Source organism: Kwoniella shivajii, chromosome 7 (genome assembly GCF_035658355.1).
Source record: "Kwoniella shivajii chromosome 7, complete sequence".
Classification (NCBI taxonomy): domain Eukaryota; kingdom Fungi; phylum Basidiomycota; class Tremellomycetes; order Tremellales; family Cryptococcaceae; genus Kwoniella; species Kwoniella shivajii.
This window is the reverse complement of record NC_085914.1, coordinates 112,766-124,450: the sequence shown is the minus strand read 5'-3', so window position 1 is coordinate 124,450 and position 11,685 is coordinate 112,766. Positions and strand designations below refer to the sequence as shown.

Below are 11,685 nucleotides of genomic sequence, written 5' to 3'. Positions count from 1 at the left end.
TTTCCCTTGTCTGGGTCCTCATTCCTCCTTATTAGACGCTTCCTCTTCAGTAGTATGACAACTTGAGCCTACAAAGTGAATCTGATTTGCTCTTGAACTTATAGCCTGACAAGCAGGACCATAGAGGTTATGTCAACAACGCATTTCTGATGGAATGTACCTTTCCTCTTGAAGACACACCGTGTCAAAGAGTAGTTAGTTATACCGTACGAATACTGACGAAACTGTGAATTGATACCATGGTTATGCAACGGAACTTTCTTGTCAGTGACTTCATTTGCCTCAAGTACTTGGTTAGATCGATCCACTTTCTCCATCTGCTATAGAACCAGACTTTGCTCCATCATCTATCATCTAAGGATGGCTTGACGAGAATAACTCGTCCACGGATAATCATCAACGTCGGACAGGTGGTTTATGACGAAGAGGATGATGGGCACTGATTTCTGCAGGATCATGTAGCCTGATATGCTACTGCACCAGTGACCAGAGAGAAGTATGAGAGTCCAAGGAGGAGAGAGTGAGTCATCTTTCATCATTTATCAAGCAAGTCTAATTAGTTTTCAGTAGGGGTGAAGGGGAAGGTTGTTATCTCAAGTCTTACTCGTTATCACAGCAAGCTAATCAATCGCTCATTCCATCTTTCATGTGTGCATTATGTATTATCATCATCGCTCGATCAGTCAGTCAATCAACTTATATTACTTCGCTGGTCTCTTCTTCCTCGTTATTCTTCCACAATCTAATAGAATAAAAACTGAATTAAAGGATAAGACACCCATCTAGCTTACGGAGGTCTCATTCAAATGCAAATCATACTTCCCCTTACTTTGCTACCCGATATTTGCCTCTAGGAGACTTCCACTTAATCTCAATTTCCAGCTGGGTATTCTCTTCTCTTTCCTTTACTCCACAACATATCTCACTTGCAGACATCGGTTCACATACTTCCTCTAAGAAATGGGAATTCTGGGAATTCTGGGAATGGGGTAGGGGGTTTAGTCGCTCTCTGAGATCAGAGCAAGGATCATTCTGTGATGACAGCATCAACATCAGCTCGATCTAACATAGGAATACCCCGTATGTGAAAGAGGGTGATAGTTATTTGAGTAATTGAAGCACTTACCTGTAAAGGTAGTAGAAAAATGAAACGAGGTAGAAACCAAGTTTAATGAATGATTCTTTCTTATGTCCTGATAGAGTTCGGAAGATCTCTGTGGCGTCGTACATGTGGTTTTTGGCCATGATCCTATGATGATGAGTAAGACGGAAAGGTTTTGGAGATATTGTGGAGGACGCAGAGGACGGAGATGGATACAAGGACATGGGAAAGGATCGGGTAAGATAGTGATGCAAGGTTGAGTTGTCGAGGAAGAGTCGACGTAAAGTAAGCGGTCATACGTGAATTTACATCATAGCTGATCGAATGGATCTTCACTCACTTGTTTACATTGTATCCTACCAAAGGAGCGTTCAATAAGAAAGCCAACCATTGTCCGGAAAGTAAGAAACAGAGTGTGAGGAAAGCATGAGCGATCATTTCGGGAAGTACGAACTGATTTTAAAAAGAAAAATATCAGCTCTCACTGCCTCGTTAAGAGTCTGACGGCAATAAACGAAAGAATAAAGGTTGATTTGAGTAGGAAGATTGTCTGACATACTTGATTGAGCTTGTTACAGAGGTCGATAGGGTTAATATAGTCTGTCCATCCAATCTCAAACGTTAGCTTCGCTCACATGGCCCGTACGGGTAGTAAGGAAGCTGAACATACCGCATTCGAGATCCGAGAACATGATGATCTGTTCTCAACGTCATCAGTCCATGAATACAGGATGAAAGGAGTCCTTATCACAGGGACTCACAAAGAAGACCATGGTGAATAAGAGAACGGCAGCCATAAGGACCGCGAAAAGGAACAACCAGCCTGTGTATCCAGAGTCAGAGACATGTCAATGATAGTAGCAGAGTATCGCAGTATGTTTGCAGGACGATGATGAGGTTGGTCGGACGAGTGGATGAGAGGGAGAATTCATTTGATCAGCTCCAATCCTTTCCTCAAGACGCAGGCAGGCCACTCACCTTCACCACCCATTTTGAATATCTATGTATGCCTGAGTTTAGGATGTGAGACTGAAGGGAGACAGTAGCAGTCGGGGATGTATAGGTGTTGTATTTGAGAGATGAAAAGATTGGAGAAATGTTATAGATTGCAATGACGATGAAGAGAGAGAGAGAGAGGGAGAGATTCAGAGAATGTTTGGGTATGTATGTGAAATGTTATTCCTGAACAGTTTGTGTAATATGTATACATGGGTATTACGTAATACGTGTGTATCGTCATCCCATATTTAAATTTGATTTTCGACTCTTTTTGGACTTTTTCAATGATTTATGATTAATATGATTTATGATTTGATTACTTGATTACTACTGTTCAATCTACATTACATACCATCTCAACAAAGCTTCCTCGTCTCACTCAGTCACTGCACAACATCCCAAGACAGTACCACATCGAAAATGGCAAACCCACGTCAAAGATCAAAGGCCAAGTCGCATAGATCAACGAAACCAAGTATACATCGGATTCGAAAATTACATCAAAAGTCCAGGAGAGCACCACCTTTGAAAGGTCCAGAGGTACTACAACAAGGCTGGGATAAGAAGAAGACTGTGTTCCAAAAGTGAGTAGACTGCCTGAAACGTCCTCACTTTGATCGATCACTAGGGGAATCTCATACTGATACTGATCATTATATGGTATTGCAGTTACGCAGCTTTAGGTCTTTTACCTTCTATTCCTATCCCGAACCAAGCGACTTCATCTCGATCACAAAGAGTACAACTTCCATCATTACCTGAAGACATCGAGGAAGCACCCAAAGTGGGATTTGGGAGAATCATAAGGGATGAAGATGGGAATGTTATTGATATCATCATTGATGAAGATGAGAGTATTGAACAAGAGGAAACGAATATACCTTTCCCCGAAGATGGAGAAGAAAAGCCATCAGTAGTCGGTAAGACTGAAGTCGTAAGAAGTAAGTCTCTTCTCGACATTGCGTCCGATGGGAGGGGATCTCGCAAGACTGATTTGATACCTGAACAGAACTTGAACAATTATCAGCCACTTCAGCACCTGTCAATAGACATACATCAACATCCGAGCGCACTTGGTTACACAACCTAGTGGACAAGTATGGTGATGATACTGAAAGTATGACAAGAGATAGGAAACTGAATGTCTGGCAAAAGACTGAGGGTGAAATCAAGAGAATGATCAAGAAAGCTGGTGGTGTTGATAAACTTCGGGCTTAAATGTGTACATATTTGTATAATTGACCTTCTTTCGTGTAACCTTATCTCATCATGCATTCATATATATATAGACAAATGTCATTGTTCCAGTGGGTAAAAGTGCATCTCATGGTGTATCATGTCATGAAATATAGAAGCATGACCATGCATGTTTTCTCCCCAATCGACCTATAACCTCGGTCCCGATGTTGATACTATACTACTACTTTACGCTGCCACTGTTTGACTGGATAACTCGGCATCCCGCATGTAGAATGATTAATCACCCTCTAAAAACATTCATAATAAATAAAAATCATCCTGTGCACCTTTTCGCTCTCTCTTCTCTTCTTCTCTCCATAGCATACTGTCATCCCCTCTAAGAGGCCCAAAAGGCCTTTCAGCCTTCGCTAGGATTAATAACACCATCATCCGACACAACAAAACGTTTATGTCACACTCAACAAGGCGATAGCCAAGCTATAACCCCGAAAACATCCACCTGCGAATTTGGGCAGTCAATACATTGTGAGACTGCATCATCACCATCATAAATCAAGCCTTTTCCGAGGTCAACGGATCATCTCAATACCGTCATCGCCACCTGCTAATCCATCAAACTGGTGCTATGCAAAGATAGGATAGCTCGTGCGACTCCTTCGTCAAACCTTTCATTGGTCACAGTCCGCTCGTGTGACAAATTTCGTCGTAGTATCGCCATCTCAAAAGAGCTTTCCATCCCATTCATAAGATCCGCACATTGTATTGCACCAGTATATTATATCCTCAGGATATATACAAGGTGCTCTACGCCATCACTTATACGACATACGACAAACATACATCGAACTCATCTACCACCTATCGTCATCCGTTCTGGAACCTTGTTTTGTTTGGGGAGTCGCCAAACGCAATTTCTTGCTTGAACCCCATACAACTCGTTGAAGCGAAAAAGAGAGAGGAGAAAGAGAATCGACTCCCCTTTTCAATTCTCCTCTACACGCCAAAAGAAGCTAAAGATGAATAAACGATAATCCAGAAAGACCCTTTGGTCTTCTGGCATACAATTTTTGGATAATCCGCTACCACTTCCAAAGACACCTTAGAACATACCCGTAAAACCTTCACTTGTCGCTTTTCCCACCTGATATACCTTCTGAAAGGATCGAGGTTTATACAAAATGACAAATATTGTTCAAAGTTTAGAGAACATGGTAGAAGCTGGAGTCAAAGGTATAATGGGTTTGGCTGAAGGTGTTCTGAGTCCGACTTTGAATAACGTAGAATTACCCGACGTCCATGGAGACGCATCGACTGATCCATCAGGAAACGTTCCCCCTCCTCAACCTTCTCGACCGATAGCTATACCATCGCCCGCCCCGGCAACTACGAATGCTATCGTTCAAACCAGTGGTGTGAGTAAGATATCATTACCGAAACAGGATTCTCTCATTCAAACTCTTGACGTACCATCCGGGTGGATCCATCTTCAGTCTACCTATCTTGACGGAGATATTGGTCAGAAAAGAGTTCGATCATTTGGAATCAAGAATTTAGCGCAGTCCGAAGTTCAGGTCGAGGTGGAAAGTGATTTAAGTGGTCAACTGGTCTTCTGGCTAGGAGAGGATGAGCACAGTGAGCCGCTCCATATACCTGACATCATTGATCTGCTCAACTGCTGACACATGTAACTAGGCATAAGCTCATCCGCTTCATCCACCTCGTCCTCTTCAACAAATGCCGGTTCTCCCTCTCTTCACCTCACATTACCACAATCATCAATTGTTACTCTCTTCTTCGCTTTTCAGCCGTCTCACAGCGTACCTTCTACCCCGGCCCTCTCAGACTCGCCGCATGATGATGGCGGTTTTACCCCTCGGGTTAAACCAGCTTTAGGTGGTACTCATTCATCCGAGATGTCACCGATTGGGGCTGGCTCACCCAGCGATGGAGGATCATCGGAACTGAGTTCTTTCTCGAAAGGCTCAAGTCAGTCGGTAGCCGGAAGTTCAAAAGCCTCGTACTCATTGCAAGGTTCTCGCCGTCCCGAACCTATACACAGGGCATTTTCAGTACATGGATCCATCATGCTTCGAGCCATCATATCCGTAGCCGACTCTTCCCTCGCTACGTCTTCTGCTCAATGTCCAATGCCACATCAAACCGTCAACCTTCCATTTTTTGCGACCGTTTGTCGGTCTCTGTTCACCGCCGCCCCTATTGATCCTATTCAAGGAATGGTGGTTGGGTCCCAGAAGTCTTCAGGAGAATTAGTTGTAGATTTCGGAAGCGAATCGGTAGTGGGAGGCCGATATCATCGTGACATCCTGTTGGTGAATCGTTCCGAAATCGAATTAATCTGGAAGACTACTGTGGTTTCATCACCGTACAAAGATGCAGTATGGTTCGAGTTACGTGATCTTGACTCCGAGAACGTATTTGGAGTAGACCATTCGTCTCAACCTGTTCCCCTTCCTTCGCTGTCAAGTCGACATCTACGGTTGGAGCTAAGAGCAAAAGCAGCTATACCGGAATTTGATTTCACCTTTTTAGTCTCGAACGCCAACCAATCCGGCAATGTTGTGACCTGTCGAGCTGTAGGATCTACATCAGCGGGAACAGCCGATGAATCACTCGTTCTGTTGAGTGGTGGAAATGTGGATTTTGGTCAAATAGTGGATGGAACGTGGTCAAGACAGATGATCACTTGTAAAAATAACGGCGATAAACCTATCGACGTCAAGTTTTCCGCTACAAAAGGCTACGATGTCGTTTTTAGACTTGCTGGTGTAGCTGGGGAAGACATGGACGAAGACATACCTTTGGAAAGACCAAGAGCAAGTTCTACAGCAACGACAAAAAGTGACAAGAAATCAAGTGAATTAGCACTGTCGAGGACATCGACAAGAGAAGGAAGTCATCGAGGCAGGGAACAGAACCAGGTTCAACAACAGGGTTTACGTGATCCCCGAGCTGAATCGCCCATGTCAAATGGACAAAGTACAAGTGTCCTCAGCACGAATACCACCTCAGCAACCAAATCTCGCCCTTCTTCGATGTATAGTTCGGAAATGACAAATGCCTATTCGGCTCCCGGTGATTTCGGTAGACCCTGGCAGAATGTTGACGTTGATTCGAATTCGGCTTCAGGATTCAGTGATGCGCTATCTAGCGATGGTCAACAAAAGGAAAGAGACCATTCTCAACCACCTTCTAGACCGTTATCGAGAGTACCAAGCAGGACATCGAGTTATCTGCTTCACACAGGTGATGAAGGAGAGTCAGAGGAAGATGATGAACCACCCTTTTTCGGTGGCGATTCAGTTCAAGTGCCAAAACTTGCTACTACCTCATCAAGCGCTTTGGCAATGATGAATGAACAGATTATACCTAATCAAATTGAGGAAGTCACCATGAGACCTGGAACCGAATATCGGATATACGTTCTACATCGACCTGAAATCGATTCCAAAAATGTACCTGAAATAGCAGGAAAATTGAGACAATCAAATTTCAAAGTATATTTAGATTATTCACCTTCTTCAAACAGATCAAATATAAATTCAACTTCAGTCTCAAAATCGAGTTCAAGACGGACACTAAATTGCCTAATCGAATCCTGTACTTCATTGATTTCATTACCTGAAGGTAGGATATTAGATTTCGGTCAAGTGACAGTCGGGGCTTCGAAATCACAGTTACTGAAAGTTCAGAATTTATCTCAGTTAAGTGCAAAGGTTGAGATCGCGGCTATATCAAAAGTTATAAACGTGAATAGAAACGTTATCATCATTCCCCCTTTTGAGACTGTTGAGGAGAAATTCGAATTCTTCCCAAGGAGAATCAACGAAAGTTATGAGAAGGAATGTTTCGTTAGAAATTTGTTGCATAGGAAGAATGGTAAGTATCGCCTCTCTCATCCCCTCATCGCTCCCTCCTCTTTTTGGACCTTTCCTACGATCGTTGCAGAAAGACCAGTCATTCGGTTGTGTTACTGTCCAACAGTTGAGCAACGGCTGTAGACACTGGCCACCAGGAATGGGCTAACGTTATTTCGAATGCACAGATCAAGTCGTCGAAATTCGTTCCAAGAATGTTGATGGTAAGTACTCAATCTTTTGAAGTCTACCCAGAGCTTGTAGTAACCACTCTGATATACCTACTCACCTAGTCTACAACCTCACCTTACACTCACACTTGTACCGTATCCTCACGCCATCTGGAAGCAATTTCCTCGACTTCGGCAATGTAGTGATCAATGCTCCTACTGTGCGGACAATGCATGTGGAGAATCTTTCTCATACTCAACTGGTTCTAGACCTCTACGCGTCTCAGCCGGAAGATATCGGTCTCTACATCAAAGCCGAGGATGCACCGATCGTATCGGGTAAGCCAAAATCTGTGCTCGGTAATTATTCGGAAATCGAGAACACACTTGAACGAATTACTTCTCCTCCAAACGGCGAGCTAAAAGAGCGATTCATGGAAACCCTCCAAGAACTCAGTGTGAAAAATGCTTCCGGTGGCGTCGCTAAGACGAAAAGCAAAGTGAGGGAAAAGAGCGTTGGTAAACCCAAGAAAGAAGATGGAGAGAAAGAGACCAAAAGTGTAGGTCAACAAGTAGCAGCAGCTCTGAAAAAGGGTGGAAGAGGTAGACCTGTACAAGTGAGTGTAGCCCACGCTCTCCCAACTCAAATTACTTTTGACTGATAATATTTCCGTTATCTTCAGCTTTACGGCAACTCGGTCGTATTCAAAGACAGAGCACTGCTAGAACCCCATGAGTACCTCGACCTCGCTTGTGGACCACCAGTATGCGCTCACCGATCTCCTCGTACCAAGCGATTCGCTCTCCTTGACTCAATTGAATCAGAGGACAATACAAAACTATCCGGCAAGAATGACAAGCTTCTGAAACTCGATTTCGCCGCTGTCGCAAAGGCTGCGGGTCTAGTAGGGAAGGAAGCTAAAACCAAAAAGAAACATCCTCATCACCATAATAACCACCATCAACATCACGAAACCATGATTGCCGCCTCTGAGATGCCTTCTGCCTTGCAATCTCCCAATCAATCGGGTGAAACATCGCAACTCACTTCTCCCAAACCGATGACAGCACCATTCACACATGAACCTTCTCCTGTCTTAATACCTCCCGCGTCTCAAAAGCCTGAAATGAAACTGAATCTTGCTACGTTGGCTTCTCAGGTGATGCAACGAATTATACCGGAGACAGGCGGACGTAAATCTCCAGCTTTGACAGCTAAACGGCCTCTTGATCTGAAGATGACGGAAAATTCTTCAGCCGCCCCAACGGATCCTTCGAAAATGTCTGTAGACGAGTTACTGCTTACAATAGAACAGCACGATTCGCTGAGATCGTCTATCATCCATTCGACATTAGAAGAGGAGGAAACATTTGTGAGGAGAACTATCGCATTAAGAAAGGAACTTCATAATGTTATATCAAGCGGAAAATTGGTTCCTGCTCGAACAGTCAAAGTCGATTCAAAACAAGCCAAAGGTATCATAGTAGTCATGACTCCAAACGGATCGACTCGACCTCATGTTGGCGTAAGAGCTAAACGAGCTGATTCAAGGGTATTTATCAAGCTGGTCGAATTTGATAGGTCCCTTCTCTCAAATGCTGGACGAAGTTCCTCCTTGCTTCCCGAACACAATGGAATAGACGACAATGCATTGATCGATAAGATTACAGCGGAGCTACCTATTAGAGATCTGATTATAAGAAGTTCATGCGTCAGAAGTGTCTTGGAGGTTCAACAAACTAGTATCAATTTTGGTGGTTGCGATAAAGGAGAAGTTAGGGAAAAAACCATTGTGATTCACAACAAATCCGACACAATAGGTCTCTTCAGACTTCGGACTTCCGGTTCCATAGCATCTGGTGACTTGAGACTTGGTTTAGGTCGTTATGGTGTTATATCGGCGTTTGGTCGAAAAGAAGTCGCCAACTTTTCATTTACTCCTTCTTTGGTTGGAAATTACCAAGAAACTATCACTGTCGAGAACGTTTTAGACAATTATAATGATCAAGCCGTTGCTGTCAAAGCTGTCGTGAGGAAAATTCCAGCATTCAAAGTTGAACCATCATCATTGGATTTCGGTATCGTATCTTTGAATGCTATAGCCTCGACATCAAGATCATCAATATACGATTCAATCGAAAAATCGAATAATACTAAGGGTAAAGGCAAAAACAGAGATAAATCGAATTCATGGCCTGAAGCACAGTCGTTCGTTCTAACAAACGTGTCAAAACATGAAAGGACTTTTGTCATCTCCATTACTGGAATACCTGGTAATTTTTTCGCTGAATTGTCCTTGACAAGAGATGAAAAAGATGCTGGTATAGCATTGTCAAAAAATGAAGAAGATGAAGTGGAAGGATTATTACAGAAAATGAAAATCGCAAGAAGGAAAGGGAAACCTGAGAAAATAGCCAAATATCAAGCTCGACTAGATGAATTAGGTGTAAATAACCCTTCTGAAGATGGCGATCAAAGTCAAAATGAGGAGAACGAAAATGAACACACAGATAAAGCAGGAAATGGTGCTGCTACACCTGGCATCGGTGCTAATCCTGCAACAGAAAGCGAACCTCAATTCCCATCAGATCCAACACCCTCTATAACAACAAGCACTGAAACTGCTCTTCCGGTAGAACCGAAGAACTCCTCCAAGACTTGTACAACCACATTAAGTCTTTCACTTGGTCCCAGCCAAAAGACCAAAATCCTCGTTGATCTTATTCCTCAATTGCCACGAACAAATAATCCCGTCGGTGAAATAACTGGCAGTAAAAGTGGAGGTGGAGGTGCAAACGTCACAAACGTTAGTGACAATGACATTGACATTGGTAACGACAACAATGTTGAACTTCATCAGCAGGCAGACATCAAGACTACCATAACCGTTCACGACAAGCGAAACACAGATGAGACTGTAGGTATATCAGTCGTTGCAATCAAACAAACACCCGAAAATACCCAAAAGGAATCGTTGGAAAAGGCAGTCAAAATGGCTGATAGAGCTAAGAATACTACAACAGGTGAGTATGATACTGCCGGAATTGATTGTACTATACACTGACTCGAAATGATTTGCGTAGATTCCCTCGCTCTAGCATTGATGCAACACTCACTCGATCTAACTTTGAACTGTGAAGTGTCACCTACAGCCTTCTGTGTCGGTTCTACATTATACCTTCCTTCTTCTTCTTCTCATTACACTCGTCTGGTCAACACCGGCAAATTCAACGTTTTCCCTTCTGAAGCCAATCAAGGATTGATACTGGGTGATGGATGGAGTCGACAGATTCCAGGGAACACACATGCCGAAGCGAACGCTTTGACTAATTTCAGAACGAAATACGGCGAGTTACAAGCTTCTTTCGGTGGCTGGGGAAGTAGTAGCAGCAATACCAACCTAGCTTCACTCGGAAATCAAGATAAACAAGAGAGTGATGCCGAAAGAAGTAGCAAAATCAATGGTGGATTACCGAATATAGAAGAAGTATTGAAAGATGCCGATTGTTATGCTACAATGGAACCTTGTTCAGTAAGAACTTCAGGTGGACCCAGTTGTGCACTGGAATTAGTAAGAGCGGGCGTTGAAGCTGTCTACCTGGTGAGTGATCCTCTCTTTCTCCCACACCTTGTTCTATTGCTGGATCTGCGTAAATCATACATGGACACCCAACACATTCTGCTTATTCCGCTCCATCATACGCTTACCCACCACTGAACCACTTAGGGAGTCGAAGAACCACCAGATTTCGTTCAGTGCGAAGGGGTGAGAATACTCGAAGATGGAGGTGTCAAGGTGATACGTACAAGTGGATTAGAAGAAGCTTGTTTAAAAGCCGCTCGTAGAGGTCGAAATTAAGCCAATCATTACCCCAGACGACTCAAAATACTGTTCGAACTGTGGATTATTCTGATTCATAAACGCTTTCTATCCATTGTTGTGCTTGGCATAATCGGACGCCGTTACACCTAAGAGGAAAGAGTTTTCCTTATCTGTTCTTGATCCTGTTGTTGTTTTCAAAGAAGACTCTTTTTATTAGCATTTAAAATCCATATTTACAAACCCAACTTTTCTCATATTATTCTCATCCCCATTCAGATCAATTTTTTATTGCATGCATTGAGCAACCTCACTCAAGTTTTCTTGTCTTGCGATAACGATAACATGGGCGTCTGCGTACGTGCATCATTTCCAAGGCTTCATTCGGGTAGAAGTCGTTGAGCTGTTCCACAATTGGATCAGCCGTGTCGTGTTGACTGTACGACTTGCTTCGGTGGTCCACTCAAAGTCGACTGCTTGACAACTCCGTGAGAGATCGAGGTGGGTAGATATCTGTT

General features: G+C 43.3%; 3 protein-coding genes across 3 annotated transcripts; 2 read left to right on the top strand and 1 right to left on the bottom strand.

Moving 5' to 3' along the window:
• Positions 1-998: 998 nt before the first annotated feature.
• IL334_005174 (uncharacterized protein) lies at positions 999-2,093 on the bottom strand (the record flags this gene model as incomplete). Its single annotated transcript, XM_062936888.1, has 7 exons — positions 999-1,032; positions 1,127-1,249; positions 1,443-1,555; positions 1,662-1,702; positions 1,773-1,800; positions 1,864-1,925; positions 2,081-2,093. 7 exons carry the CDS (start codon positions 2,091-2,093, stop codon positions 999-1,001), a joined length of 414 nt encoding a protein of 137 aa, XP_062792939.1.
• Positions 2,094-2,521: 428 nt separating this feature from the next.
• Positions 2,522-3,319, top strand: IL334_005173 (nucleolar protein 16; the record flags this gene model as incomplete). Its single annotated transcript, XM_062936887.1, has 3 exons — positions 2,522-2,685; positions 2,771-3,042; positions 3,111-3,319. 3 exons carry the CDS (start codon positions 2,522-2,524, stop codon positions 3,317-3,319), a joined length of 645 nt encoding a protein of 214 aa, XP_062792938.1.
• A 1,160-nt stretch (positions 3,320-4,479) lies between these two features.
• Positions 4,480-11,206, top strand: IL334_005172 (uncharacterized protein; the record flags this gene model as incomplete). Its single annotated transcript, XM_062936886.1, has 8 exons — positions 4,480-4,933; positions 4,994-7,198; positions 7,365-7,400; positions 7,470-7,963; positions 8,030-10,153; positions 10,211-10,370; positions 10,431-10,948; positions 11,075-11,206. The coding sequence occupies 8 exons, from the start codon at positions 4,480-4,482 to the stop codon at positions 11,204-11,206; spliced, it is 6,123 nt and encodes a 2,040-aa protein (XP_062792937.1).
• Between the last annotated feature and the right edge of the window lie 479 nt (positions 11,207-11,685).